General features: G+C 35.1%; 2 protein-coding genes across 9 annotated transcripts in view; both read left to right on the top strand.

Moving 5' to 3' along the window:
• The first annotated feature begins 1995 nt into the window (after nucleotides 1-1995).
• On the top strand, nucleotides 1996-11392 carry LOC129927202 (uncharacterized). Its single transcript, XM_056034666.1, has 3 exons — nucleotides 1996-2778; nucleotides 3673-3829; nucleotides 6138-11392. The coding sequence occupies exon 3, from the start codon at nucleotides 8940-8942 to the stop codon at nucleotides 10392-10394; it is 1455 nt and encodes a 484-aa protein (XP_055890641.1). The 5' UTR covers nucleotides 1996-2778; nucleotides 3673-3829; nucleotides 6138-8939; the 3' UTR covers nucleotides 10395-11392.
• A 2099-nt stretch (nucleotides 11393-13491) lies between these two features.
• LOC106079307 (deoxynucleoside triphosphate triphosphohydrolase SAMHD1-like) overlaps nucleotides 13492-25504 on the top strand; it is a 64722-nt gene continuing 52709 nt past the window's right edge. For 5 of the 8 annotated variants that reach the window (XM_056034648.1, XM_056034647.1, XM_056034646.1 and 2 more), the window contains exons 1-3: nucleotides 13493-14219; nucleotides 15114-15270; nucleotides 16287-16444. The gene's annotated coding sequence lies outside the window, so the exon portion shown is untranslated. Of the gene's footprint in view, nucleotides 14220-15113; nucleotides 15271-16115; nucleotides 16179-16286; nucleotides 16445-25504 lie in introns of all 8 variants that reach the window. The other 3 variants (XM_056034658.1, XM_056034654.1, XM_056034650.1) reach the window with 3 other exon arrangements.

A 25504-nucleotide genomic window follows, 5' to 3' on the forward strand; every position in this document is an offset into this window, starting at 1 on the left:
CACTGTTCCATTCATCTGAAAGTTTGTGCAAAGTTGCTTTGAATATCAATCATGTTTTTGAACCGATCGTCACAGTGATCAACTTTATCGGGGTTAGGGTCCTAACCACAGGCAGTTCAAAGAATTACTTGAAGATCTGAAAAATGAACATCCAGATACACACACATTCAAATACGCACGCACATAAATAAATAAATAGTATGAGTCACACTACTTACCATTTGGTAGCTGTGCGGGGTAGGACACTTATCACACATGAGGAATGACTGCTTGCTGCGGGCGATCCTTTTGCCTAGCTAAACACAGTTTCACCCTTAAGCGTTGTAAAGATCAACTACTCAGGTGCCATTTTGCTTTCATGGGCATAGAGAAAAGTAGATGGCAGCAGATGGCCTTTGAAAGAGACAATATGAGAGTTCGCGTATACAATAATTGGTTATACACAAATGCTTTGATGTTTTTTTAGTAAACTTTTAGGATTCTTATCAATGAAATAAAGCTTGTTTGAAATTTTAAATTAGCTTAGATCACATGTTATAATTTATTACATACACTGTAACATTTATAAGTATCTATTTTGATTAAACCTTTTTAAAAAAAAAAATCAGTCAACTGAACTTGTCTCGTGAAATGTTAGAACCATTGATAAAAGAGTATAACGTTTTGGTTACACTAGTTTAGTTAAGCGTTGTGTCTCATTTCAAAAACGTATCTCTTAATCAAAACGTTGTTGTCAAGTGAAGGGTTCTCCTAAAAGCCGACTTCTCAGAGAAAGTATATACATTTAATTATAAAGTTACAAAGAGAATATAAAGTAATGACAGTGTTACTATATTCTTAAATCTGACGTTTATAGCAGACTTTACTGTTCAAAATGAGAAACAACAAAAGTGTATTTTTTTCTTTTAATAACTCTTTTAAAATGTCAACGTTAATGAATAGAAAATGTTTATAATTGAAGCGGTAAAAAAAATAATCAAAAACAATTATTCCATCAGTAAGTACTGAATACAGAATAACACCTTGATTCCGTTATTGATTGGAGTCGTTTAAATCATCTATAGCATAGATCTTTTCCTCGTACTGAGCCCTTTAACACACTACAAAAGCAATGCATTGACATTTTAGGAAGGGAGTAATGGAGCGATTAGATATTTAACATTATTATGGTCTATTGATCCTTCACAAAAGACACACCGTCTCTTTTACACAGCGTTGTATGTCCTAGTGACCAAAATCTGTTTCAATTAAACCTTATTACTTCTATGTATTCCTTAAGTAAAGGAAACTATTAAGCTTTATTTGACTTTTTTTTCTCTAGTCACCTTCAATATTTCCCTTTACAATCTCTCTCTCTCTCTCTTTCTCTCTCTCTCTCTCTCTCTCAACCTAACTTTATTTCTCTGCTTCCTCTCTCTTTCTCTCTCTCTCTATAACTGACCTTGGCGCCCGCAGGGTTTTTTTGCAGGCGGGGTGGGCTCAAGTTACACCCTATGGCCAAAGACGTAACTTCAACATTCTTATTACGGAAAATATTAAGAAAATAACAACATGTGCCCCCCCTCCCTTTTTCATACCTATGCGGTATTAAATGCACTGTAAAATTATTCAAATATATAAATTTGTAGAGATCGTATGTTGTTTCAAGAAATAAGAAAAAATAAACATTCGAATGAAAGACTTGCTCCACAAGTTGTTTAGTATATTCGTGCGGACTGTCGGTAAATAAAAAACTACATTAAATTGCCAAAAACTGTCAATAATGTAACTAATACCTATTGTCGCTATGAACAAGCTGGCGACGAACGCCTATATGCACAGTGCTGACATTCTTCTTCGTGTTCCAGGACTTGCATCGTTTTAGGATGAGGACATAGCAGGTTGAACGGAGCATCATTATTGCTAGAAAAGAGAGACGTTAATGAAGAAACTAACCTATCAAGATACAGAATGTAAAGCCATGTTCTGTAATAACTCCCTCCCCCCCCCCCAATAAAAAAAACAACAACATAGTTTTTGCCCGGTAAGTCTGTCGACTGTGTTCCTCAGTATTTTCAAGTTAGTTTTGATGATGTCACTGAGACAGCTGATCTGCATTTGGGCGACCACCATGTTGAGTTATTTTAGAGAAAACCTTGGCTCATGCAACCTGTGTATCAGTTCAACGTCGGCTAATACAAAGTACAAAGTCAGTCTTAAAAGGCAATTTATTTCAATGTAACTATAATCAAACTTGCAAGCACAGTGTTTTACCTGAATGTATATGTACTATGTGCAGGTTATTATATGTAAGGTAGATCGGCTTTATAATAAGTATATGACCAGTCTGGGCCAACGAATTTCGTTATCAAAGTCTGTACATGATTTTAAACGTTTTAAATGTTTTATTTTAATTTCAAGCGTTCTGATATCAGTCCGTGTTTCGATAAAGCGTATGTTTTAGCGCTACACTATTGGAAAATCGAACCTAATTGAAGTAACGTTCTCACCTATCAATAATATCGATTTCTTTTGTCTATTTTTTTTTTTTCAACTCAAAAAGTAGGTATATTCTTCTGAGAATTTTCGGTAGCAATGAAATCAATAGTTCACTAGATAATAATTAGCCTTACTTTACATTAGAATTAAGCAAAGCAGTTACTAACTAAAACGTTTTATTGCAAATAAACTACATGTTCCGGCATGTTGGATACTGCTTTTATTCTCTGATCGATACATGAGGGAGAACTTAATGTTCGTCGCTTTCTGATATTTTGGCAGTAGTAGAACTGGATCTAGGTAAGTTTGATTTAAAATGGTTAGGTAGTTTCTCCTATAGGTTTTATTCATTTCTAAATGGTGTGAAAATCACTGTCGTAATGCTAATTTTTTATGCATCTATGTTCCTCCCTTTTTAGAATTCAGCATTTATTATAATATAGTCAGTAATTACTATAAATTAAACTAGCCCGACATCAGAGTTGCTTGTTCTAAGAGGCTTTTTTTTTACCAGTCCACATAACTAAAAAAAAAATTAAAAACTTTAGAATTAAACAATTACTTTTACATTTCTTGTGTTTCCTTTATTTTTAAAAGTATTCAATTTTTTTTTAATTTTTGCAGGCTATAATCATTATGAATGCATACATTATTTAAAATTTATATAAAGATTTTTGTATCTAATGTTTAATCTACGAATGTTTCTTTTACGCAGGGCCGGATTCAGACTTGAAAAGGTCCTAAGCTATTTTAGATAGGAGGCCCTGTGTATGTCCAGTATCATATGTATATAAGATGTTCGGATAGCTAGTGGGTTTAACTTATATACTATTAAGAATTATATGAATATTAAAACCATTAATCTTTGAAAGAAATTATATATTTTTTAAATAACTCTTTAAAATGTTTATTATAAGTAAATGGTTGGACTACCAAAATAACTCCAAAGAAATGCAGAATATATAGCATATTTATTGATCGTATTAAGTATCCACCGTGATCCTCTAAAAGGACTGACCAGACTCGACCTTTACTAAAATCTATTTTGCACCGACTTGTAGTTTAGTTATGATCGATACCCTACCAAGTCTATAGACAACGATAAAATAAAGTATCCCACAGTTCTTAATTCATCAAAGATTAAGTAACTTTTTATTTTTTTATTTTGTATAATTTTAATAAGTTCATTCGCAGATTGTTTTACAAACACAAGATACGACACCTGAACTTCAATTCCCACATTTTTTCTATGACTTGTTAGGGAAAGGAGCAAATTGTGTGACAAGTTCGAGTAATCCAAGGAAATAGCCAATGTGAGGTGAACCAAATGTTTACTTATCTCCCCTGAAAGGTAAATCAAGCTCTGCAAAAGTAATAATAACTTCTAAAACTCGTTTAAGAATGTTTCCCTGTATGGGCGTAGCCAAGATTTTTTCACACAAACAGAGACACACAAATTGAAATCTCCTCTCCAATAAAAAAAATATGAAAGTAAAACTATAGTCACCAAAAAGGGGATTGAGCCCCAAATCCTCCCCCCCCCCAATACGTCCATTTTTTCCAGAACTGTCATTTATTATTTATCTGTTCTTTATAGCTTTGAATTATATGTATGTTTTGTCAATCACAAAATATAGCGTTGATATTTCTGTAAGAAAAATAGGATTTGAAAAAAGTTAGCACATGAACTATTAATTGTTAAAATAGAATTTTAAAAAAATATCTTTTGGTTTGAAAAAAAAAAAAAAATTCTTTCATTTTCCCAAATAAGCCAGTTAAATCCTGACTGACCTTTTTTTCTACCCAGTATAATATGTCCTCTTTGTACTCTTACATTCGTGTGTATTTCTTGTTTGCATCGTCTGTGCTTGAACTGTTTCTCTGGTTTATAGAACGTAATAGGCCTCTGTTGCCTCCTTTGTGGAAGTAGATTCTTTACAATTAAATCTATTATCTTACAACTAAATTACAATTTGTTAGTGTATTATTCCACTGACAGATGACTGCGTAAGAAGCAAGGGATCAAAACAACTTTTTTTTATTTTAAACATTTTGTTTCTCATGTTTTATTACTTAAATCTATTTATTTCAAAAATATGTCATTAATTTTGTTCTTTCTTTATTTTTGTAATGGCGCAAAGCGTACTGTTATATTGATTTCTAGATTAAGACAATGTTGCTTTGTTTTCTGGTAAAAATCGATCGCTGACAAATTATTGCATTCAGTACCTGTAACAGCTATGCTATGCACAACCACCTAACAAGGAATTTTAAAAATCAAATTATTGCGTGAACAAAATTAATTGCTGTGCAAATATTTTCTATCTTGTATAAATAAAGTCCTTCGCATGCTTAAATATAGCAGACCAACACATGGGAATACATGGTGGATATCGTTGTTTAGAGTAAAGGAAATTAAATATTACACGCTCTAATTCTATTAAAGCAGAACACTATTTCCCATACTTATCAATATTAGTTTACATAGTTCTTGATTTGTTTAGAATATATAAGATCACTCTAGTCTCTACTAAACTTCGTTTTAAACATTTCTGTTCTCTTATCTAATTTCTTATCTGGCTCTGTTCCAGGATATAAAAGCAAAGCAATTAATTAAATATCGTCAAGATTTCTTTCCGGATTACATGTTAAATTAGCATAGAACAGTGCATGTGTATAGTGGAACACATTGGATATATTGTGTCCTTGTGTCCCCAACTATTGCACTGAACAGGGGGGCACTGTATTACAGTGCTAAACATGAGTGACCTTGTAAACGAGAACAACATACAAAATACTTTTTTTTAAAGTCATTGATCTAGACTCTAGACCAACAATAATAAATCTGTGCAATTAGAATATTTTTTTCCAATTGTTTTTGTTTAGCGCTACTTCATGCTTTTAGTTTTCTCAATACGCTGTGATCCTAGCGCTTGTCTGGACCATTCGGGAGCATGGGGAAAAGGGAGGGGAGAGAAAGAAGGTGATATCGGGGTGAATTTTCACATATTCACACTTTAAAAGCATTTATGTTTTAAAAAAAAACAACGGAGCGACCTGAATTCGAACTCATGACTCAAGCCTCCTCAGATCGACATACTGACCACTCTGCTAGATAGGCGCCTATGTAAATAGAATATTGTATAGTTATTTTTTGTTTGTTAAAAACTTACTATAAAATTGCGACCTGTAAAGGGGACTAATTTAGTTTATACCACCACCTCAGTCAAGTACAGTTTCTTTCCCTTGTTCGAGATACCAAAAAAATTGATTACCAAAAGTTAAATAACTAATTGGTTAATTTTTTTTTTCAATTGATTCTTATGTCGTCAGGTAATTGAAATACTTTGAAAAATTTTAGCTTGATCCGAGATTGGGTGTCGGAGAAAGACAGAAAGACAGACTTTGTAAAAATAAAAAAAAGTAAATTGTACAATGTAGCGTCTTATTTATGTTTGGTAATCTATTTTGATCTTCTATCACCAAAGGTTAAAAGAAAGTAGTTAAACTAACCTTCATGCGTTTAAAAACAACGGTTTACTAAATAGCAGGTATGGATCATTAGTTTCAACATCTAAATACTAAATTCATGATATTGTTAATATTTATAACATTTGACCGATTCTGAACTAGTTGAGTTAAAACTCTAATCTGTGTAGAAAAAAAACTTGTTCAAAAGTCCACGAAATAGCGACATCTGACCAAACAAGGAAAAGGAAAAGAGGCGAGTGGAAGAAGATGAAGCTGGAAGATTTTGAGAAAATGCTTAAAGAGCAAAAAGTCAATGACAAGATTAGAAAGATCATTCATGAAAAAGGTTAGTTAATTTTTTTAAATATCTGTCATCTGTGCCTCTGATAGGTTTTTGTAACTCATTTATTACAAAACATAAGATCCACAACAAAAAATATTTTCCTTTGTTACATAGGGCAAAAATATCTTAAAACCTTATGCAACATTTAAAAAAAATTAAAGCAGAACAATATTTCCATACTTAGTATTAAATACATAGAACCTAACTATCAACTATTAATCATCTGAGGTACATTCCTTTTCTTTCTGTTACTGCTGAGATATGAGCAGATATATTTATTGTAATAATACGATATTTCTTTAATTATGTTTAAGAATTATTACAGAATGAATTGAAATAAGCGTCACAAACAGTAATAATACTAAGGCTTGTCCTCGAGTCCGAAGTGGAGTGCTGTATTTCCCACGGCTAAGCAGCCCCAGCTGTGACCTACATATACACAAGTACTTAAACACAATCAGAAAATACATTCTAAAATCAGGTTCTTCTAAATTAGATAGACCGAAATTAAACTCAGATACATAATGCTGACTGCTCTTGCACCAATTTTTAGCGGTATTTAATGATGCGGTTTCGGCCCAAGTGTGAAAGTAACTAACGGTGTTATGTGCACATCATGGTGCGATTGTAAAATGGTGCGATTGTAAAAAAAAAAAGGTGCGAATGCATGCTGAAAGAAGTAGAGAGGAGATAAACAAATGAAATAATGTACACGAGACTATTACTGACATTTATTACGGGTTTGAACCTTGCCTAAAACTATTTATAATTTAAGGCTTGTAGTTCTCTGGGTGAATGATTAAGATTCTCATCTGCCCGTATCAAATAAATTCTGATGAAAAAAAAGAAGAAAGAGAAACATTACGTGCTATAACATTTGTTACGAGGTGGTCGCCATTAAAAACTTTGTTTTGAGTGTAGGGTTTTATAATGGGATGGTCGCATATTTAGGGAAGTCTGGCCTGGGAAAAGACTTCCTTGTGGAACTGTCACGTGGCCTTCAGGGACATTTGTGGTTGTCGATCGAGATATATTAATGAGAAGTTATGTTGTAGTTAGTGTTGAACGGCAGACGTGCCTGAATCCAAGGGCGACAAGTAAAAAGAACTGGTAAACCTGCAAAGAGTCTTTAGGGTAGAGTTGAGACAAAGACTTACGAACATTTGTTTCCTTTGTTTAACATGTTTCATACATTCCTTTATAATTGAAGACAATAGTACCTTAGTTTAAATTCACGGGATTGCTGGAGTTGGCGTCGATCAAATTTCGTACAGGTTGTCAGGTGGGTTTAGTCGCTTAAGTAGGGTATGATATGATGGTCCCGTATCCCCAGCCTGAACAGAATAACACAAGAACCTAAAAGTAATGGCATGTAAAATACGAACATCGAATAACAGTTCTTCAACTGAACAGTTAGTGAATAACAACAGTTATCAACATGAACAATATTTAATAATAATTAATTATAAGTTATCAACATATTTACATATACATCACTATCATTGAAGTCATCATTGAATTAATAATTAATCTAATATCACGCCAATAAGTTTCCTAACACACCTTCACGCTCACACTCCATCTCGGCGCCCAACGTAACCTCAACTCCCAACACCTCAACAACAAGAGTTACTGCAAAACTTCAAAGGCGGAAAGGCAACACGCTTTCCCATAGCCCAAAGCCTAACACCCTGAAACGACATGAAAACCTAGATCTAGCGATGCCGCTACAAGAAAGAGCTTTTCAATAGCGACACCCGTACCGAAAGATCAGCCTACTTAATAAAACTATGTACTTACGTACCCTTACTGTTACGTGCGCATCTTAGTGTGAATGTGAAATGGTGCGATTGCGTGTTGAAAGGAAAGAAGGATCAAAATGGAGGAATATGAACAAGAAAGTGTTTTCAGTATTAATAAAGATTAAAGTATTTATAAACTGTGATTTGTCGTTTTCATGTCTAAAGAGTCTCATCCAATATGAAGACGTAACAAGTGGCGCCCAACGCAAAGGTAACCCACGTATCCCTCTATTCACAGGGTATCTCCTGTCAGCAGACAGTAGAGATAGTATAGTCTAGATCTAGAGACAGGAGAACATTCGATTCGATATTATTAGTAATCAACTATGGCGGACAAGGCTGAGGTAGCAGCGTTGAAGGAAGAGGAAAGGTTGTTGGAGCTTGAAGGGGCAGAACTAAGAAAATACGTACAAGAAAGGTTAATGGAGAGGGAGAGATTAGCGATGGAAAGAGACAAAGAAAAGGAGAGATTAGATAAGGAGGACAAAAGAGAAAGGGAAAAAGAAAGGGAGAGATTAGCGATGGAAAGAGACAAAGAAAAGGAGAGATTAGCGATGGAAAGAGACAAATAAAAGGAGAGATTAGCGATGGAAAGAGACAAAGAAAAGGAGAGATTAGATAAGGAGGACAAAAGAGAAAGAGAAAAGGATAAGGAGATAGTAGCAATTGAAAGGGAAAAGAAAAATGAATAGGTCGCCATTGAAAGAGAAAGATTAGCATTTGAAAAAGAGACAGCAGAGAAAAAGTTAAAAACAGACCAAGGAAAAGAGAATGATAAAAGAAAGAGTGAATCTACAGGGAATAAACTGGCAAAATATAAAGGTTTGATATTCAACGAAGACAAAATGGACATAGACATTTTTTTGAAGAAGTTCGAGATAGAAATGAGAGAACTGGAGTACCCTGAAGACAAATGGACATTCTTATTGTCGAGATCATTTACAGCGGAGGTGCCTTCAAAAATATGTATGAACCAGGGTAACTACAGCATTGTGAAAGAACAACTACTTAGAACTTTCGGGAAAACAGAAGCTTTCTATCGCCAACAGTTTGTTAATTGTGAGATAGAACCAGAGGATGACCCGCAGACCTTCTTGGACAAAATGAGCAGCCATTTCGATAACTGGATAGAAACCGCTGAGGTAGAAAAAACCTTTGACAGTCTTAAGACATTTCTCATGCTGGACAAAGTGATGTACGAGTGTCAGGAGGAATTAAAAATATTTCTGTTGGAGAGGAAACCGAAATCCATAGAAGACATAGTAAGACTGATAAGGGCTTATAAAGTGGCACATCCCGAGAAGAAATTATCTAGAGGCAGTGATATAGAAGAAATAGTTGCCTTTAACAGAACATGTGAGACACAGAATAACTCTCACAGAACAAGGGAGACACAGGATAGACAGTATAGAAGTGGTACATATGAAAGACAAAATGATAGCCGCAACGTAAGATATCAAGGAAACAGACAGGAAAGAAAGGACTGGGAGAAAGGTAGAATAGAGCAAGGCTTATCATTGTCATCTGATACTGGAACATTGGAGATTTTTCAGACATTCGTAGGGAACAAGGCAGCCAAGACCATCAGGGATACTAGGAGCACTATTATTGGAGTGAATAAGAATTTAGTGGAAGACCATGAATATACAGGCGAATCTAGGAAGTGTGTTATGTTTAATGGGAATATTGTACAATTACCCATTGCTAAAGTTAGTATAGACACACCGTATGTTAAGGGGACAGTGGAAGCTTGTGTTGTAGATCAGGGTGAGATAGATTTAATTATTGGGAATATTAATGGGGTGAAAATATGTTCAGTAAGGGAGATTGAGAATTGGAAGAAATATTATGGGATAAAGTCTACGCGAGGTAGAAATGGGGATGTGGAAGAAGACATAAGATCTCATACATCAGATGACATGGGTAGCAGAGAGCACGAGAAGAAAGAATTAACAGATAAGGTAGAAAGCAATGCAATAAGAATGGGTCCAAATCAAAGTAAAGTAAGGCAATCAGTGGTACAGGGAAAGCGATATAAGCCGACATACAGACGTACAAATCCATACATCTTATGCTTTAATTGTGGGAAAAGGGGGCATATTAGAAGACAGTGTCAACAGTTAATTAGAATTAAGGATTCAAGGTACAATAGTGAAGAGGCGTATACGAGAAAAGAGAGGGATATTAGCAGCCTAGAAAACAGTACAGCTAGATCATTAGGTAGTAGAATCACAATGGGACATCATTGCAAAGGAGGGAAGTGGAAAGGATGGCATGTCAATAATGTTAGAATTATATAGATATGATTAGAAAAGGTAGGAATGATGGACATTATTTATTGTTCTATTCTACAATGAATAAATATATGTGTAATGAATTGAATATTGTTGTTACAATATGCATGGAGCAAGATAGACTTTGTTTGTTAACTATTTGATTACGACTGGAATGATGGTGTTTTGTACAGGCATACAATTATGAGTGGGGAGTTGTATTGATAGAAATATGATTACTTATAGATAAATGTTAACAGAAGTGGTTTCAATTGCTCATAATAACAGTTATTATTGTGATGAATATAATAGTTATTTCATGTTGGGTTTGTATTGGTATTAACATGACATTGTGTTTGATTTTGTTTAGTTATTACATTATGGTTTTATATGTTACCGATTTTTTTAACTTGGAATAGTCTGATAATATATTCAGTGATTTGTATTTTGGACGTTCGATGTGCATCGAACTTGTTAAACAGGGGGGGGTGTTACGTGCGCATCTTAGTGTGAATGTGAAATGGTGCGATTGCGTGTTGAAAGGAAAGAAGGATCAAAATGGAGGAATATGAACAAGAAAGTGTTTTCAGTATTAATAAAAATTTGTCGTTTTCATGTCTAAAGAGTCTCATCCAATATGAAGACGTAACACTTACAAGGGGGAAACCAACAATCAGCTACCTAGCTCACAAAAGAAGCTCTCTCTCTCTCTTGCGGGAACTAAGGATGACGTAAACACACACAATATTCTAGGCAACAAAACGCACTTAAAAGAAACTACTTCCTATACGCTAAAACACCAATATTAAATGCAAAGAAAACTTCACGCGCGCACGACATCATCTGCCCTTAGACCACAAAGTCTGAAAGGGGAACTTTACTATCCGGAGAGAAGATACTAAGTTTGAGCTTACACAACCGAAGGCATGAGTTTGTTCAATGCTATCAAGAACTGAAACAACATGGCAAGTGTAACAACTGAGCCTTTGTTTTGACTTGGGAAAAAAGTTTTAGTGGAGTTGATAAGTAATACATCTAAAGGGCGATATACTGACCATGCACTCTGGCATGTCCACTGTTCCATTCATCTGAAAGTTTGTGCAAAGTTGCTTTGAATATCAATCATGTTTTTGAACCGATCGTCACAGTGATCAACTTTATCGGGGTTAGGGTCCTAACCACAGGCAGTTCAAAGAATTACTTGAAGATCTGAAAAATGAACATCCAGATACACACACATTCAAATACGCACGCACATAAATAAATAAATAGTATGAGTCACACTACTTACCATTTGGTAGCTGTGCGGGGTAGGACACTTATCACACATGAGGAATGACTGCTTGCTGCGGGCGATCCTTTTGCCTAGCTAAACACAGTTTCACCCTTAAGCGTTGTAAAGATCAACTACTCAGGTGCCATTTTGCTTTCATGGGCATAGAGAAAAGTAGATGGCAGCAGATGGCCTTTGAAAGAGACAATATGAGAGTTCGCGTATACAATAATTGGTTATACACAAATGCTTTGATGTTTTTTTAGTAAACTTTTAGGATTCTTATCAATGAAATAAAGCTTGTTTGAAATTTTAAATTAGCTTAGATCACATGTTATAATTTATTACATACACTGTAACATTTATAAGTATCTATTTTGATTAAACCTTTTTAAAAAAAAAAATCAGTCAACTGAACTTGTCTCGTGAAATGTTAGAACCATTGATAAAAGAGTATAACGTTTTGGTTACACTAGTTTAGTTAAGCGTTGTGTCTCATTTCAAAAACGTATCTCTTAATCAAAACGTTGTTGTCAAGTGAAGGGTTCTCCTAAAAGCCGACTTCTCAGAGAAAGTATATACATTTAATTATAAAGTTACAAAGAGAATATAAAGTAATGACAGTGTTACTATATTCTTAAATCTGACGTTTATAGCAGACTTTACTGTTCAAAATGAGAAACAACAAAAGTGTATTTTTTTCTTTTAATAACTCTTTTAAAATGTCAACGTTAATGAATAGAAAATGTTTATAATTGAAGCGGTAAAAAAAATAATCAAAAACAATTATTCCATCAGTAAGTACTGAATACAGAATAACACCTTGATTCCGTTATTGATTGGAGTCGTTTAAATCATCTATAGCATAGATCTTTTCCTCGTACTGAGCCCTTTAACACACTACAAAAGCAATGCATTGACATTTTAGGAAGGGAGTAATGGAGCGATTAGATATTTAACATTATTATGGTCTATTGATCCTTCACAAAAGACACACCGTCTCTTTTACACAGCGTTGTATGTCCTAGTGACCAAAATCTGTTTCAATTAAACCTTATTACTTCTATGTATTCCTTAAGTAAAGGAAACTATTAAGCTTTATTTGACTTTTTTTTCTCTAGTCACCTTCAATATTTCCCTTTACAATCTCTCTCTCTCTCTCTTTCTCTCTCTCTCTCTCTCTCTCAACCTAACTTTATTTCTCTGCTTCCTCTCTCTTTCTCTCTCTCTCTATAACTGACCTTGGCGCCCGCAGGGTTTTTTTGCAGGCGGGGTGGGCTCAAGTTACACCCTATGGCCAAAGACGTAACTTCAACATTCTTATTACGGAAAATATTAAGAAAATAACAACATGTGCCCCCCCTCCCTTTTTCATACCTATGCGGTATTAAATGCACTGTAAAATTATTCAAATATATAAATTTGTAGAGATCGTATGTTGTTTCAAGAAATAAGAAAAAATAAACATTCGAATGAAAGACTTGCTCCACAAGTTGTTTAGTATATTCGTGCGGACTGTCGGTAAATAAAAAACTACATTAAATTGCCAAAAACTGTCAATAATGTAACTAATACCTATTGTCGCTATGAACAAGCTGGCGACGAACGCCTATATGCACAGTGCTGACATTCTTCTTCGTGTTCCAGGACTTGCATCGTTTTAGGATGAGGACATAGCAGGTTGAACGGAGCATCATTATTGCTAGAAAAGAGAGACGTTAATGAAGAAACTAACCTATCAAGATACAGAATGTAAAGCCATGTTCTGTAATAACTCCCTCCCCCCCCCCCCAATAAAAAAAACAACAACATAGTTTTTGCCCGGTAAGTCTGTCGACTGTGTTCCTCAGTATTTTCAAGTTAGTTTTGATGATGTCACTGAGACAGCTGATCTGCATTTGGGCGACCACCATGTTGAGTTATTTTAGAGAAAACCTTGGCTCATGCAACCTGTGTATCAGTTCAACGTCGGCTAATACAAAGTACAAAGTCAGTCTTAAAAGGCAATTTATTTCAATGTAACTATAATCAAACTTGCAAGCACAGTGTTTTACCTGAATGTATATGTACTATGTGCAGGTTATTATATGTAAGGTAGATCGGCTTTATAATAAGTATATGACCAGTCTGGGCCAACGAATTTCGTTATCAAAGTCTGTACATGATTTTAAACGTTTTAAATGTTTTATTTTAATTTCAAGCGTTCTGATATCAGTCCGTGTTTCGATAAAGCGTATGTTTTAGCGCTACACTATTGGAAAATCGAACCTAATTGAAGTAACGTTCTCACCTATCAATAATATCGATTTCTTTTGTCTATTTTTTTTTTTTCAACTCAAAAAGTAGGTATATTCTTCTGAGAATTTTCGGTAGCAATGAAATCAATAGTTCACTAGATAATAATTAGCCTTACTTTACATTAGAATTAAGCAAAGCAGTTACTAACTAAAACGTTTTATTGCAAATAAACTACATGTTCCGGCATGTTGGATACTGCTTTTATTCTCTGATCGATACATGAGGGAGAACTTAATGTTCGTCGCTTTCTGATATTTTGGCAGTAGTAGAACTGGATCTAGGTAAGTTTGATTTAAAATGGTTAGGTAGTTTCTCCTATAGGTTTTATTCATTTCTAAATGGTGTGAAAATCACTGTCGTAATGCTAATTTTTTATGCATCTATGTTCCTCCCTTTTTAGAATTCAGCATTTATTATAATATAGTCAGTAATTACTATAAATTAAACTAGCCCGACATCAGAGTTGCTTGTTCTAAGAGGCTTTTTTTTTACCAGTCCACATAACTAAAAAAAAAATTAAAAACTTTAGAATTAAACAATTACTTTTACATTTCTTGTGTTTCCTTTATTTTTAAAAGTATTCAATTTTTTTTTAATTTTTGCAGGCTATAATCATTATGAATGCATACATTATTTAAAATTTATATAAAGATTTTTGTATCTAATGTTTAATCTACGAATGTTTCTTTTACGCAGGGCCGGATTCAGACTTGAAAAGGTCCTAAGCTATTTTAGATAGGAGGCCCTGTGTATGTCCAGTATCATATGTATATAAGATGTTCGGATAGCTAGTGGGTTTAACTTATATACTATTAAGAATTATATGAATATTAAAACCATTAATCTTTGAAAGAAATTATATATTTTTTAAATAACTCTTTAAAATGTTTATTATAAGTAAATGGTTGGACTACCAAAATAACTCCAAAGAAATGCAGAATATATAGCATATTTATTGATCGTATTAAGTATCCACCGTGATCCTCTAAAAGGACTGACCAGACTCGACCTTTACTAAAATCTATTTTGCACCGACTTGTAGTTTAGTTATGATCGATACCCTACCAAGTCTATAGACAACGATAAAATAAAGTATCCCACAGTTCTTAATTCATCAAAGATTAAGTAACTTTTTATTTTTTTATTTTGTATAATTTTAATAAGTTCATTCGCAGATTGTTTTACAAACACAAGATACGACACCTGAACTTCAATTCCCACATTTTTTCTATGACTTGTTAGGGAAAGGAGCAAATTGTGTGACAAGTTCGAGTAATCCAAGGAAATAGCCAATGTGAGGTGAACCAAATGTTTACTTATCTCCCCTGAAAGGTAAATCAAGCTCTGCAAAAGTAATAATAACTTCTAAAACTCGTTTAAGAATGTTTCCCTGTATGGGCGTAGCCAAGATTTTTTCACACAAACAGAGACACACAAATTGAAATCTCCTCTCCAATAAAAAAAATATGAAAGTAAAACTATAGTCACCAAAAAGGGGATTGAGCCCCAAATCCTCCCCCCCCCCCAATACGTCCATTTTTGTTAGAATATTTTTTTCCAATTGTTTTTGTTTAGCGCTACTTCATGCTTTTAGTTTTCTCAATACGCTGTGATCCTAGCGCTTGTCTGGACCATTCGGGAGCATGGGGAAAAGGGAGGGGAGAGAAAGAAGGTGATATCGGGGTGAATTTTCACATATTCACACTTTAAAAGCATTTATGTTTTAAAAAAAAACAACGGAGCGACCTGAATTCGAACTCATGACTCAAGCCTCCTCAGATCGACATACTGACCACTCTGCTAGATAGGCGCCTATGTAAATAGAATATTGTATAGTTATTTTTTGTTTGTTAAAAACTTACTATAAAATTGCGACCTGTAAAGGGGACTAATTTAGTTTATACCACCACCTCAGTCAAGTACAGTTTCTTTCCCTTGTTCGAGATACCAAAAAAATTGATTACCAAAAGTTAAATAACTAATTGGTTAATTTTTTTTTTCAATTGATTCTTATGTCGTCAGGTAATTGAAATACTTTGAAAAATTTTAGCTTGATCCGAGATTGGGTGTCGGAGAAAGACAGAAAGACAGACTTTGTAAAAATAAAAAAAAGTAAATTGTACAATGTAGCGTCTTATTTATGTTTGGTAATCTATTTTGATCTTCTATCACCAAAGGTTAAAAGAAAGTAGTTAAACTAACCTTCATGCGTTTAAAAACAACGGTTTACTAAATAGCAGGTATGGATCATTAGTTTCAACATCTAAATACTAAATTCATGATATTGTTAATATTTATAACATTTGACCGATTCTGAACTAGTTGAGTTAAAACTCTAATCTGTGTAGAAAAAAAACTTGTTCAAAAGTCCACGAAATAGCGACATCTGACCAAACAAGGAAAAGGAAAAGAGGCGAGTGGAAGAAGATGAAGCTGGAAGATTTTGAGAAAATGCTTAAAGAGCAAAAAGTCAATGACAAGATTAGAAAGATCATTCATGAAAAAGGTTAGTTAATTTTTTTAAATATCTGTCATCTGTGCCTCTGATAGGTTTTTGTAACTCATTTATTACAAAACATAAGATCCACAACAAAAAATATTTTCCTTTGTTACATAGGGCAAAAATATCTTAAAACCTTATGCAACATTTAAAAAAAATTAAAGCAGAACAATATTTCCATACTTAGTATTAAATACATAGAACCTAACTATCAACTATTAATCATCTGAGGTACATTCCTTTTCTTTCTGTTACTGCTGAGATATGAGCAGATATATTTATTGTAATAATACGATATTTCTTTAATTATGTTTAAGAATTATTACAGAATGAATTGAAATAAGCGTCACAAACAGTAATAATACTAAGGCTTGTCCTCGAGTCCGAAGTGGAGTGCTGTATTTCCCACGGCTAAGCAGCCCCAGCTGTGACCTACATATACACAAGTACTTAAACACAATCAGAAAATACATTCTAAAATCAGGTTCTTCTAAATTAGATAGACCGAAATTAAACTCAGATACATAATGCTGACTGCTCTTGCACCAATTTTTAGCGGTATTTAATGATGCGGTTTCGGCCCAAGTGTGAAAGTAACTAACGGTGTTATGTGCACATCATGGTGCGATTGTAAAATGGTGCGATTGTAAAAAAAAAAAGGTGCGAATGCATGCTGAAAGAAGTAGAGAGGAGATAAACAAATGAAATAATGTACACGAGACTATTACTGACATTTATTACGGGTTTGAACCTTGCCTAAAACTATTTATAATTTAAGGCTTGTAGTTCTCTGGGTGAATGATTAAGATTCTCATCTGCCCGTATCAAATAAATTCTGATGAAAAAAAAGAAGAAAGAGAAACATTACGTGCTATAACATTTGTTACGAGGTGGTCGCCATTAAAAACTTTGTTTTGAGTGTAGGGTTTTATAATGGGATGGTCGCATATTTAGGGAAGTCTGGCCTGGGAAAAGACTTCCTTGTGGAACTGTCACGTGGCCTTCAGGGACATTTGTGGTTGTCGATCGAGATATATTAATGAGAAGTTATGTTGTAGTTAGTGTTGAACGGCAGACGTGCCTGAATCCAAGGGCGACAAGTAAAAAGAACTGGTAAACCTGCAAAGAGTCTTTAGGGTAGAGTTGAGACAAAGACTTACGAACATTTGTTTCCTTTGTTTAACATGTTTCATACATTCCTTTATAATTGAAGACAATAGTACCTTAGTTTAAATTCACGGGATTGCTGGAGTTGGCGTCGATCAAATTTCGTACAGGTTGTCAGGTGGGTTTAGTCGCTTAAGTAGGGTATGATATGATGGTCCCGTATCCCCAGCCTGAACAGAATAACACAAGAACCTAAAAGTAATGGCATGTAAAATACGAACATCGAATAACAGTTCTTCAACTGAACAGTTAGTGAATAACAACAGTTATCAACATGAACAATATTTAATAATAATTAATTATAAGTTATCAACATATTTACATATACATCACTATCATTGAAGTCATCATTGAATTAATAATTAATCTAATATCACGCCAATAAGTTTCCTAACACACCTTCACGCTCACACTCCATCTCGGCGCCCAACGTAACCTCAACTCCCAACACCTCAACAACAAGAGTTACTGCAAAACTTCAAAGGCGGAAAGGCAACACGCTTTCCCATAGCCCAAAGCCTAACACCCTGAAACGACATGAAAACCTAGATCTAGCGATGCCGCTACAAGAAAGAGCTTTTCAATAGCGACACCCGTACCGAAAGATCAGCCTACTTAATAAAACTATGTACTTACGTACCCTTACTGTTACGTGCGCATCTTAGTGTGAATGTGAAATGGTGCGATTGCGTGTTGAAAGGAAAGAAGGATCAAAATGGAGGAATATGAACAAGAAAGTGTTTTCAGTATTAATAAAGATTAAAGTATTTATAAACTGTGATTTGTCGTTTTCATGTCTAAAGAGTCTCATCCAATATGAAGACGTAACAAGTGGCGCCCAACGCAAAGGTAACCCACGTATCCCTCTATTCACAGGGTATCTCCTGTCAGCAGACAGTAGAGATAGTATAGTCTAGATCTAGAGACAGGAGAACATTCGATTCGATATTATTAGTAATCAACTATGGCGGACAAGGCTGAGGTAGCAGCGTTGAAGGAAGAGGAAAGGTTGTTGGAGCTTGAAGGGGCAGAACTAAGAAAATACGTACAAGAAAGGTTAATGGAGAGGGAGAGATTAGCGATGGAAAGAGACAAAGAAAAGGAGAGATTAGATAAGGAGGACAAAAGAGAAAGGGAAAAAGAAAGGGAGAGATTAGCGATGGAAAGAGACAAAGAAAAGGAGAGATTAGCGATGGAAAGAGACAAATAAAAGGAGAGATTAGCGATGGAAAGAGACAAAGAAAAGGAGAGATTAGATAAGGAGGACAAAAGAGAAAGAGAAAAGGATAAGGAGATAGTAGCAATTGAAAGGGAAAAGAAAAATGAATAGGTCGCCATTGAAAGAGAAAGATTAGCATTTGAAAAAGAGACAGCAGAGAAAAAGTTAAAAACAGACCAAGGAAAAGAGAATGATAAAAGAAAGAGTGAATCTACAGGGAATAAACTGGCAAAATATAAAGGTTTGATATTCAACGAAGACAAAATGGACATAGACATTTTTTTGAAGAAGTTCGAGATAGAAATGAGAGAACTGGAGTACCCTGAAGACAAATGGACATTCTTATTGTCGAGATCATTTACAGCGGAGGTGCCTTCAAAAATATGTATGAACCAGGGTAACTACAGCATTGTGAAAGAACAACTACTTAGAACTTTCGGGAAAACAGAAGCTTTCTATCGCCAACAGTTTGTTAATTGTGAGATAGAACCAGAGGATGACCCGCAGACCTTCTTGGACAAAATGAGCAGCCATTTCGATAACTGGATAGAAACCGCTGAGGTAGAAAAAACCTTTGACAGTCTTAAGACATTTCTCATGCTGGACAAAGTGATGTACGAGTGTCAGGAGGAATTAAAAATATTTCTGTTGGAGAGGAAACCGAAATCCATAGAAGACATAGTAAGACTGATAAGGGCTTATAAAGTGGCACATCCCGAGAAGAAATTATCTAGAGGCAGTGATATAGAAGAAATAGTTGCCTTTAACAGAACATGTGAGACACAGAATAACTCTCACAGAACAAGGGAGACACAGGATAGACAGTATAGAAGTGGTACATATGAAAGACAAAATGATAGCCGCAACGTAAGATATCAAGGAAACAGACAGGAAAGAAAGGACTGGGAGAAAGGTAGAATAGAGCAAGGCTTATCATTGTCATCTGATACTGGAACATTGGAGATTTTTCAGACATTCGTAGGGAACAAGGCAGCCAAGACCATCAGGGATACTAGGAGCACTATTATTGGAGTGAATAAGAATTTAGTGGAAGACCATGAATATACAGGCGAATCTAGGAAGTGTGTTATGTTTAATGGGAATATTGTACAATTACCCATTGCTAAAGTTAGTATAGACACACCGTATGTTAAGGGGACAGTGGAAGCTTGTGTTGTAGATCAGGGTGAGATAGATTTAATTATTGGGAATATTAATGGGGTGAAAATATGTTCAGTAAGGGAGATTGAGAATTGGAAGAAATATTATGGGATAAAGTCTACGCGAGGTAGAAATGGGGATGTGGAAGAAGACATAAGATCTCATACATCAGATGACATGGGTAGCAGAGAGCACGAGAAGAAAGAATTAACAGATAAGGTAGAAAGCAATGCAATAAGAATGGGTCCAAATCAAAGTAAAGTAAGGCAATCAGTGGTACAGGGAAAGCGATATAAGCCGACATACAGACGTACAAATCCATACATCTTATGCTTTAATTGTGGGAAAAGGGGGCATATTAGAAGACAGTGTCAACAGTTAATTAGAATTAAGGATTCAAGGTACAATAGTGAAGAGGCGTATACGAGAAAAGAGAGGGATATTAGCAGCCTAGAAAACAGTACAGCTAGATCATTAGGTAGTAGAATCACAATGGGACATCATTGCAAAGGAGGGAAGTGGAAAGGATGGCATGTCAATAATGTTAGAATTATATAGATATGATTAGAAAAGGTAGGAATGATGGACATTATTTATTGTTCTATTCTACAATGAATAAATATATGTGTAATGAATTGAATATTGTTGTTACAATATGCATGGAGCAAGATAGACTTTGTTTGTTAACTATTTGATTACGACTGGAATGATGGTGTTTTGTACAGGCATACAATTATGAGTGGGGAGTTGTATTGATAGAAATATGATTACTTATAGATAAATGTTAACAGAAGTGGTTTCAATTGCTCATAATAACAGTTATTATTGTGATGAATATAATAGTTATTTCATGTTGGGTTTGTATTGGTATTAACATGACATTGTGTTTGATTTTGTTTAGTTATTACATTATGGTTTTATATGTTACCGATTTTTTTAACTTGGAATAGTCTGATAATATATTCAGTGATTTGTATTTTGGACGTTCGATGTGCATCGAACTTGTTAAACAGGGGGGGGTGTTACGTGCGCATCTTAGTGTGAATGTGAAATGGTGCGATTGCGTGTTGAAAGGAAAGAAGGATCAAAATGGAGGAATATGAACAAGAAAGTGTTTTCAGTATTAATAAAAATTTGTCGTTTTCATGTCTAAAGAGTCTCATCCAATATGAAGACGTAACACTTACAAGGGGGAAACCAACAATCAGCTACCTAGCTCACAAAAGAAGCTCTCTCTCTCTCTTGCGGGAACTAAGGATGACGTAAACACACACAATATTCTAGGCAACAAAACGCACTTAAAAGAAACTACTTCCTATACGCTAAAACACCAATATTAAATGCAAAGAAAACTTCACGCGCGCACGACATCCCCCCTCTCCCCCTAACTGGATCTTGCGAAGACAAGTCCAGTCTTCAAAAAGAAATTGAAAATAAGTATAGAGACATCAAAAGGAATTAGGAAACATTGCCCAACATTGAAGTCGAAGAATACAACCTTCATAAAGTCGAAATTACATAATTATTCACATAGATGATGTCGCAAAGAACAACATCCATCATAAAACTATTATAACATTACAATGCATAATAAACACAAGCAGTACATATTACATACATATTCATACATATCAAGCAATAGCTGTAATAAAATAGTCTTTTTGTGCGAATCACACCAGTCTTGAGCACAAGTCAGCAAGTATATTGTCCTCTCCTTTCATGTGACAAACGTCGAAGGTATAGTCCTGGAGCATCAGAGCCACCTCGTAACACGGTGGTTCGTAAAGTTCGTGCTCCGGAGGTAAGCCAAGGCCTTGTGGTCCGTCTGAAGATGAAACGTCGTTCCCCTAAGGTATCTGTCAAGTTTTCTAATGGCAAATACGATAGCCAATCCTTCTCTCTCGATGATGGAATACCTCAGCTCCCGAGGCAACAACTTGCGACTCACATACTTGACGGGATGCAGAACACCATTCACGCACGTGCTCAGTATACCGGGGATTCCTTTGTCCGAAGCATTGGTCTGAAGAAAAAATGGCAATGAAGGATCAGGCAAACGAAGAATGGGGTACCTACACAGATACGCCTGCACCCTGCTCAAAGCCTCCGCGCACTCATGATTCCAGTGCATCTTAACAGACCGACCCCGACACAATAGATCAGTAAAAGGGTACACTAGATCAGTAAAAGGAAACAACTCCGCGTACCCTGGCGAACCTACTGTACAAAACCCGCCAAAGCGATAAAAAATTACATGTATTAATTTTTTTCAACCCTCTAGACCACTTTAAGCCTTAAACCTTCCTTTAACCTAGATATTTTTAAAAAGAAAACAGTTAAACAATATAATGCCAATATTATACCACCCGCAGTACAATTAAGCATGTCATTAGTGATCTTCATCCTACACGACAGAAAATGCAACTAGATTCGTAACCCAGATCCAATTGCTACATTCAAATAGGATAAGATTTTACTATTGCGATGGTATATGCTCTATCACATGAGCTTCATCATGTACATTTTACTCTACTACCAATTACTCAACCAAATAGTAACGCTATATGTACTTATCGATGGCGGTAGATGTCGTACCGTAATCTGTAATATATCTCTTTATCAATAATAGACTATTAGTTTGTAACCAGTTTGTTAGTAATATAAATAAAAAATAATTTTAAATTTACAACAGAATAGAAATCTTTGAAACATTATTACTTTTGATAATCAAAATAAAATCAAGTCTTGAATATTAATTGCGAATAGGCGAATCCCACAGGGATTCGACGGGGGCCGCCTCTGAGTTTGTGTGATAACACAAGCTCTCTTTCTAATATTGTTTATTTACTTTTAATTTTTTTTAAATCATTATTTTGAATCGTCCTGTTTCTGTTATTTTATAAATCTAATGAATTTGACTTTATGAAAGACATTAACATATTTTTACAATACCTCAATTCAAGTCACTTTTTTGGAGTGGGCAAAACCTTCTGGGTTGGCAAAGAATGTGTCGAAGCAATTCTCAAAAGCGACTCTATCCAGGATTTTTTTTTGTCGGTTTGGGGTGGTGGTGTGCGATTAGAAATATGTTTAACAATTGTTTTTGTTTAGAACCATTGTCATGCTTAGATGGGAAAACATTTTATAATTTATAACAAAATTGAAAAGTATATGAAAAAGTCCTGAAAATCTGAAATTATTAAAATATTTTGTAAGGTCTTAAAAATCTCCTGAAATATAGACAAATGTGTCATTTTGTGGTGTCATTCAATATGGAAAACGCCAATCCTAAGCGGGAAAAAACAAGGCATTATACAATACCCGTAATTGTAACACCTGGTGAAAGAAACCTCTCGCTCCTCAAAATAATGAAGAATTACTTGAGGTCAACAATTCTCCTAGATAGATTGAAACATTTCGTAATTCCTGCTATTGAGCGTGATCTACGTAGGAAAAATAATTTTCATGATATACTGTATGACTTCGCTACACGTAAGGCTCGTAAAGTAATTCTGTACGTAGTTAAGAATGAATAAAATGCATAAACGAATTTATTTTCTAATACAAACTCTTAAATTTAACCTATTATCCGTATCCCTAGTCAAACTGGGCCCCGCGCTATGCGTTTTTCATGAGACCACGCAATGGTTACATTCGGCCCTGCTATTTAGTGGCGGGTGAATATGCCGCATAGTAATAGACATGTAAGAAAGTACCGCTAAAGAGCAGGGATATGGAGAGACGCTGACACTGATAGTGAACTCGAGGAGGGTCATGTGGACTCTCCTAGAAGTGAATAGTAATAGTAGCGGGAAATATTTGAGACATCGCCACCATAAACGCCGGAAGTATTCATGTAGCCAGCGTATTATCGAGCATAGTGTATGACTGTGCTTCCGTGAGTAAGAACAACGGACAGGGCGTCGCCATAGTTATCTCAATGCTCGCAAACAAAGCTTACAGCCATCTTGCGAAGTTTGAGAGCAACAGTTTCGTCAATGACATTTTTCCAGAAATAAGCGACTGATAGAAATAAAAAGTTACCTGATGCAGGAATTTCGACTGCATTGAAAGACCCGCTGACTCTACAAAATATATGTGAAGCGGTGGCCATGGTTAGAAAACGACGGGCATTAACATCGGATGGCTGCCTGGCCGTGCGGTTTGCGCGCTGGACTGTCGTTCAAACCCTGCCGGCTCCCATCCCCCGTCGTCCTGCGGGAGGCTTGGACTAGGAAGTAATTATCTTCAACTCTGAAGGAACATCCGAAACATGTAAAACATTTTACAACGGGGCGAAATCAAAACAAAGTTACAGAAAAAAAAATGCAACTATTTTAACGACACCAGATATTGATGTGTGTAAAAAATACACACATAAATGTAAAATATAGAGAATGTATATAGAGAAAGATTACGTGCACTCTGTCATGCGAAAGTTACGTGGGGTAACTCTAGTCCAACTTGCAGAAATAAAAAGTTATCTTTCCATTACTTTTTTTCATCGTGGTGTCCCGCATGCCTGGGCCACGAAGAGAATTATATATATAGAGTAGTTTATGCTATTCGGACACCTATAGGCCCAAATTTGAAAATGTGGCTTTGACAGCGCATTATTTTACAATGGTTCGACATAGAAAAGAAAATGACGTATCAAAATCTTCTTAAGTTAAAGGAGAATAAGGATGACTACTTATATTTGTACCCCTCACCTATATTTGTTATTATATTTAAGGTCAAAGAGGCCGTGTGTTTTCATTTAATTCGGACAAATTTGACCCACATTATTTGATTCCTGACACCATTATTTATTTCGGACAGTCTCTATATTTAGGCCTTAATAAACTCAGATTTTAATTCTTTACTAACATTAACTAAATTTTAAGATCCCCAGGCATAACCCCTCACATTAAATCATTAAGATGTTTTGGAATTATGCGTAAATACGAACACAAAAAGTATAAATATGAACACACTTATTCTACCAAAATTAGGTCACTGGGATAGTGACTTCTATGCCGACTTTTAGACTTATTTTATGTTTGAATTGTTTGCATGATTAGATGTGTGTTGAATGTTTGTGTTTTTTGTTTATTAATTTAATAAATTTCTAATACAGATGTCAGATGATCTTTTGTAGTATAGTACATGTTAGGATAGCCATTCTTGCCTAACTGAATCCTCTATATTCTCTCTATATAAATCTAGATCTATCTAGTAGGTTAACGATCAGGGTATCATGTGGCCTGCACAATGACTTACCGTCCTTACTTTCCTCAAGTCAGGTACCCAGTAGAGTTGGGTGGACTAAGAAAATCCCAGTCTTCACCGAGATTCAAACCCAAGACCACAAGTTCGCAAGCCAAGCACTTAACCACTCAGCCACCGCGCCCCCCTATATTGACATTTTTTCCCCATTATTCCTGATTAACACCCTGTTTTTAATCACAATATTAAAACATATTTCACCTATGTAGGCACTATCTGGACCAAAAATAATTTTAGTACAATAATAATGA

Source organism: Biomphalaria glabrata, chromosome 7, assembly GCF_947242115.1.
Source record: "Biomphalaria glabrata chromosome 7, xgBioGlab47.1, whole genome shotgun sequence".
Taxonomy (NCBI): domain Eukaryota; kingdom Metazoa; phylum Mollusca; class Gastropoda; family Planorbidae; genus Biomphalaria; species Biomphalaria glabrata.

Coding starts and splice junctions, on each gene's coding strand:
- LOC129927202 (XM_056034666.1), top strand. CDS start 8,940: ATGGACATAGACATTTTTTTGAAGAAGTTCGAGATAGAAATGAGAGAA.